At 46.0% G+C, this 6,645-nt stretch overlaps 2 protein-coding genes across 2 annotated transcripts; one reads left to right on the top strand and one right to left on the bottom strand.

Annotated features, from left to right (window-relative positions):
• Positions 1–64: 64 nt before the first annotated feature.
• On the top strand, positions 65–1,821 carry RABEPK (Rab9 effector protein with kelch motifs; the record flags this gene model as incomplete). Its single annotated transcript, XM_009587306.1, has 4 exons — positions 65–226; positions 804–953; positions 1,125–1,274; positions 1,523–1,821. Coding segments are annotated over 4 exons (761 nt in total), but the record flags the coding sequence as incomplete, so codon positions are not given.
• Positions 1,822–3,123: 1,302 nt separating this feature from the next.
• HSPA5 (heat shock 70kDa protein 5 (glucose-regulated protein, 78kDa)) lies at positions 3,124–6,341 on the bottom strand (the record flags this gene model as incomplete). Its single annotated transcript, XM_009587304.1, has 6 exons — positions 3,124–4,009; positions 4,414–4,581; positions 4,783–5,020; positions 5,342–5,732; positions 5,815–5,927; positions 6,204–6,341. Coding segments are annotated over 6 exons (1,608 nt in total), but the record flags the coding sequence as incomplete, so codon positions are not given.
• Between the last annotated feature and the right edge of the window lie 304 nt (positions 6,342–6,645).

Below are 6,645 nucleotides of genomic sequence, written 5' to 3'. Positions count from 1 at the left end.
TGGGGAGTGGAGCGTGTTTTCTGTTGCCGTGTTGATTACTTTGTTAATCAAATGTCTTAATTAGAAATAGGAACCTGGGAGAGTCCTGAAGTGAGCGGTGTTCAGCCACTGCCTAGGACGTTTCACACATCCTCAGCAGCTATAGGAGACTGTCTGTATGTGTTTGGAGGGGGAGATAAAGGAGCAGAACCCGTTACAGACCAGCAGCTTCACGTATTTGACACAGGTACCTCGAGATGCATGAAGGGCCGTTAAGCCAAACGGTGGACTCTGTCCTCTGTTGAATGGGCGGTGTGCATTTCAGATTCTATCAAAGACGTGGAAGTGTTGGGCCCCTGCTTTGGCTATGAGTTTAAATGGATGGGTGGATGTTCCTCTCTGTTGACATGCACTTATCTTCATGTGGTCACTGGGAATTTGGGCCAAAATGGCAGTGTAAAGCTCTGGGATGAGGAATGCTGTGGGAGTGGTTTGTTACATTTGCCCAACAGCTGATTCCTTTCCGTGGTGGCATCATCCTGTGCTGCTCACATAGTATCAGAGTTGTCCCATTCATTCTTACGGCCCTGTGGACACCAGAAAGGGTTTCTTTCCAGTTTGAATTAATCTGTCCTGCTACAGGGTGACCCAAACAGCACAGAGAGCTCTGTCAGAGGGCTTGCCTGTGCTTTATGATATGGCATTAACTCTTCTCTGACCCCACTGGAAGCACTTCCTTAGGAAGCCTCAGCAGGGCTCTGGGGTCACCGGTTTGTAGAGCTTCCGGAGTTCCCTTCCTAATGCACATGTACTCCCATTTTTAGCCACCTTGACCTGGTCCCAGCCAGATACTCACGGTGATCCACCCTCTCCTCGGCATGGACACATCGTGGTTGCAGTTGGGACCAAACTCTTCATACATGGAGGTTTAGCTGGTGATATTTTTTACAATGATCTGTTCTGCATTGATATAAGTAAGTATGGATATAGGTACTGTAGAGCAATAGCTGTTGTGTGATGTGTTTTGATTTTGGGGAACCTTATTCTAAAAGATCAATTCATAAGTGCTTAAAATATTACCGTATTTGTTTAAAGCACAAAACTTTTTTATAATGCATAACCATAGACATGTTCTTGTTCAACAGATGACATGAGATGGGTTAAGATACCAGCCACAGGTGACATCCCAGGAGGACGGGCATCCCACTCATCAGCTGTGTTTAAAGACCACTTGTACATTTTTGGTGGAATAGGTCCAGATGGGACACTAGATACTACGTACAAGTATCACATAGGTAGGGAGACTTCTCTCAGCTGTGTAATGGTAAATGCCAGTCTGTTGGAAAACGCATTACCCCCCAGCTCCTGCGCTTTGGCCTCCTAGTAGTCAGTGTCATTGCACTGGGGTTACACCAGTACAAGGCTAAACGCTGAAATGCTCTGTAATGTTGAAAATTAGTCTAATGAATGTCTCTGTCCCAGCATGCTTTTTAAGCCTATGAAGCCACATTTGAAGATGTGAATGTGTATCTTTGCACTGCAGAGAAGCAGCAGTGGATGCTCCTACAGTTCGATTCCCCTCTGCCCCCTGGGAGGCTGGACCACGCCATGTGCGTCATTCCCTGGCGGGCCGGCAGGAGCAGAGACACAGGAGCTGTTGCCTGGGAAGACAAAGCTGGGAAGGAGTCAACTGTGTCAGCAGGTGACGAAGCCAGCCCCCTCCACAACAGCCAGGATGAGGAGTGTGCTGAAGATGCAGTTGTGCATCTTCTGTTAATATTTGGTGGGATGGACACACAGGGGGAAATATACAGGGACTGTGTCGTTAGTCTGATTGACTAGCAAAGCTGTGGTCCTGCACAGCACCACCCTTTCCTACACAGTTTTTATAGTACTATCAGATTAAGTTAATTCTTCTTTCCAATAAAGAAATTCTTACCTTCAAACAGATGGCACTGTGCTAATGCACCTGAGGTACGGGTGCTGTCTCTGCTGGCAGTCCTGCTGACTAGGTACCGCATTCCCTGGGGCAGGTGGCTGCTGCTGTCACTTGACCATTGGAATGTGAGAGCCTGGCATGGTTTGCGCTGTGTCTGATCAGCTTTCCACCAGAAGAAACTCACCTACTGTTGGCTACAGAAACACTTCTATCTTCAAAGCCACAGCATTACCTGGAAACCAAGGGGTTTTGGGGAATGATTCGAGTTTTAGCTTTCATTTTTTTGAAAATGAGTGAATGAATGAAAACAAGAAAAAAAAGTGTCTCCCACACCAGGAAAAACATAAAGTGCTAAGTGGTTTTGAGGATGTATTAGAGCAGGCACAAAAGCTCCTTCTGTACTTGGTTCAACTTCTTATCTAATCCCATGGATTGGATAAGGATCATGGTCAAGTAAGACTGTGTTCCAATTAGGCTTTTTCCTTTAAAGAAAATTTATTAGGTGTTGACTAGTTTTCAGTATTCAGAAAACTGGTCCATTGTCTCATGCGAGACTCTAGTAAAGCTCCTAAAAATAGTTTTAATACTGCAGGAAATTGTGTTTGTTAGTTAAGCTAGTCTCCTCTCCCCCACATGCTTTGCATTTAAGTTTGCATCATCACTCTGATGCAGGCGAGTAGCTCCGATTGATAACCCACCTCTCCAGCAAGCAGCTTGCAGGCTCTAGTGAAGCTGCACAAGGGGAGACCACTTCAGCCATTATTCAGGTTGACTCCCCCCACTTCCTTATAAAGATCTATTACATCATAAACCTCACTACAGTTCCCAGTACACCAGCACACTTCAGAAACAGGGTGTAGTGCTTGTCAGGGGTTCCCATCCAACCGAGAGCAAGGGGTGCCAAACTTCTGGAGCTGTTTGCACAACCTGTTCCCCACCCCGAGAACAGGCTGCTGAGCCCAGAGCAGGCAAGGGGCAGAGCTGTGTCGGCAAACGGGCCCAGGTCACATTCCCTTCGGAGGCCTCCCCTGCACTCAGCGAGGCTCGCTGGTGCCGAGCAGTAGACCCCGGGCTGTTGCCATTGCTTACCTTGAAGGGGTCCCATGCCGATGGTTGGTCTGAATCCTACCGTTTAGGCATAATCCGCATCCTGGTTAAAACTAGCTGCTGTAACTAGGTAATGGAAAACACAAACTAGAACCAAGTCCAGTGTAAATAACAAATTTATTGTGGTCACTTCAGGTAGAAAAGTTCTACACCAAATTCACATGACCGAGTTGTTAAATAGAGCGCTTTCCACTGCCAATACTTCTAAACCCATTTCGCATTTACACTCCCCCCCGCTACCCCTCCCTCCCCAGACATCGAGCAACTGCTAACGAAAAGCAGTATACAGCCACTTTGGGCTAGCGTTTCCAGCTCCACTCACGAGTGAAGATTCAAAGTTACATTCCAAATTAAGAGTTCAATATTTTAAACAAGTGTTCCTGAGTCCAATATATACACACACAACATTCAGAGATGCCACTATCTACAACTCATCCTTCTCTGCTGCTTCCTCTTCACCTGGCGGAGGGCCTGCACTTCCGTAGAGCTTGCTAACAATGGGCTGAACAACTTCCTCCAGCTCCTTCTTTTTTGCTTTGAAGTCTTCAATGTCTGCGTCTTGATGGCTTTCGAGCCACTCAATCTTTTCCTCTACTGCTTTCTCTATTGTTTCTTTGTCTTCAGATGACAGCTTACCACCCAACTTCTCTTTGTCCCCAATCTGATTCTTCAGAGAATAGGCATAGCTTTCCAGCTCATTCCGGGCATCAATGCGTTCTTTAAGCTTCTTGTCTTCCTCAGCAAACTTCTCAGCATCATTAACCATCCTCTCAATCTCTTCGGGCGTCAGCCGATTCTGATCATTTGTAATTGTGATCTTGTTTTTGTTCCCAGTGCCCTTGTCTTCAGCTGTGACACGGAGGATTCCGTTGACATCTATTTCAAAGGTAACTTCAATCTGGGGGACACCACGAGGGGCAGGAGGGATTCCCGTGAGATCAAAAGTTCCCAGAAGATGATTGTCCCTGGTGAGGGGACGCTCACCTAGAAGACACAATTAGATACGGTTTCCATCTTTCCTAGCTGTGGTTTGTACTTTGTGAAAACCACGAGCTACACTAATTTTTAAAGGTGAGGTTTTAATTTCAACCTGACATCTGTCTAGACACCTCCTACAGGACCACCTCTTACTCTGAAGAGCTCTCCAGAATAGAACCATGGAAAAAGATACATTTGAAAACAATTCTAGTAACAGCTTTTGATGCAGGTCAAGAAGCTGGATCAGAGCAGCTTCAGAAAGCTAGCACTGTTACCAAGCTCTTCTTCATAAGGAGATATCCATAACCATCTAGAACTCTCTACAGCCTTTGTGATAAGACAGTAGCAAGTATTGAAGTCCTATAGACATATTCCAGCTGTCAACATGGTCCACCACAGGCGACGCTTACCTTCATAGACCTTGATTGTCACAGTTGGCTGATTGTCAGAAGCTGTGGAGAAGATCTGAGACTTCTTTGTGGGGACAACAGTATTTCTTGGGATCAGTTTAGTCATTACACCTCCGACAGTCTCAATGCCAAGTGTCAGAGGACAGACATCAAGCAACACCAAGTCACCTGTAACAGATCAGGGGCAAGACTGACATGACTTCAACCCAGAAGAAACGCAACATCTCATCACACCAAACAGGGTCCTGAGGCCTCAGAGGCACAAAACTTCTTAAGGACTGGAAAAGAAGTTCTACTACATTTGTCAATAACTAATATCCACTATTCAGAGTCAACATGGTCTTGAAGTGACAGGGAAGGTGTCATTACCTGTATCTTGGTCCCCAGAGAGAACGCCAGCCTGGACAGCCGCACCATAGGCTACAGCCTCGTCTGGGTTAATGCCACGAGAAGGCTCTTTCCCATTGAAGAACTCTTTAACTAGTTGCTGTATTTTGGGGATGCGAGTAGAGCCACCAACAAGAACAATCTCATCAATGTCAGACTTCTTTAGGTCAGAATCTTCCAGAACTTTCTGAACAGGCTTCATAGTGGAACGGAACAGGTCCTAGGAAGACAAAAAAAGCCCAGGGCTGTAATACTGTATTCCCACGTGCCTAGCCTCTGAATTATGCGGCCTTAGGGTACAAAGGACAACCACTACAGAGGAGGAACATCAACTGGCTTATGACCAGCCTTGATGAGACCTCAGCTGTCACCAACACACACACAGCCCCAGCTACCCTGGCAAGGAGCAGCTGCCTGCTTTTTAGCACAAGCAGGAAGTTATTTATACCCCAAAGGGCAGTGTCACAGCATGAAATTACTGCATATTCACAAGTCTCCAATCTAGAGCTGAGGCAATGTAACTTTACCTTCCTCAACTTACCATGTTCAGCTCCTCAAACTTGGCTCGAGTAAGTGTCTCTGAGAAATCCTCTCCTTCAAAGAAGGATTCTATTTCAATTCTAGCCTGGTGCTGAGATGACAAGGCTCGCTTTGCTTTCTCCACTTCCCGTCTTAACTTCTGCACAGCTCTGTTATCCTTCCTGACATCTTTTCCAGTTTTCTTCTTGTAGAGTTTGATGAAGTGTTCCATAACACGTTGGTCAAAGTCTTCTCCACCCAGGTGAGTGTCACCATTAGTAGCCACAACTTCAAAGACTCCATTGTCAATTGTGAGGAGGGAGACATCAAAAGTTCCACCACCCAAGTCAAACACGAGGATGTTCTTCTCACCCTCTCTCTTGTCCAATCCATAAGCAATGGCAGCAGCTGTGCTGTATAGGGAACAGCCCATTCAGAAAACTGGGACCACCACCCACCACCTCCCCAGCAGGCAGGATAGGTTAGGCTACTTACGGCTCATTAATAATTCTCATCACATTCAACCCAGCAATAGTACCAGCATCTTTCGTAGCCTGACGCTGAGCATCATTGAAGTAGGCTGGCACGGTAACAACAGCATGGGTAACCTGAATAAGGAGTAAGAGACACAATTTTGTTACAGAAATGAAAAAAAAAAAGCACATAGCTTGTAAATAACCATAGCAATACTGGTAACAAGTACTTCATTGTTCTTTAAAGAGATGTAAAAACCCACCATCAGCTGCGCCCATTCAACAGGGCTGCCACAGGGGCCAGCACAGGGAACAGAGTTTAGGATTGCAAGGTTAGTCCACAGATTCACAGATCTTTAGTTTTGTAAAGCTGCTGCTTTAAGTTCTTTCTAGCAGCACTCATAAACTTACTTTTTTCCCCAAGTAAGCCTCTGCAGTTTCCTTCATCTTTGTCAGGACCATAGCAGAAATTTCTTCAGGAGCAAATGTTTTTGTCTGTCCACCTCCAACATCAACTTGAATATGGGGCTTGGCTTTCTTTTCAACAACCTGAAAAGAACAACGTATGCTGTTCTATTCCAACAGTTCCTAGAATTATTCCCACTTGTCCGAGTGTTTCTTTCTCTCTGAAGATTAAGCAAATCCTCTATATAACAAGACATAATTTGAACGCTAGCTAACACAAGGAACTGTTGTCTATACACCATAGCCACATCACTGCACCCTAACCCTCTGCAGGGTTGCTCAAAAGGGCGCCATGATTCAGTAGCCTCGCCTTTCTCAGGCGAGAGGAAGGCAGGCAGCATCCGCAGCCCACTCTTCTGACCGGACACGTAGGCCCCCCCCTCCCGCC

The sequence above is a fragment of the Fulmarus glacialis genome, unplaced genomic scaffold (genome assembly GCF_000690835.1).
Source record: "Fulmarus glacialis isolate BGI_N327 unplaced genomic scaffold, ASM69083v1 Scaffold48521, whole genome shotgun sequence".
Lineage (NCBI taxonomy): Eukaryota > Metazoa > Chordata > Aves > Procellariiformes > Procellariidae > Fulmarus > Fulmarus glacialis.
Note: the sequence above shows the minus strand (reverse complement) of the source record. Positions and strands in the feature narration are given on the sequence as shown.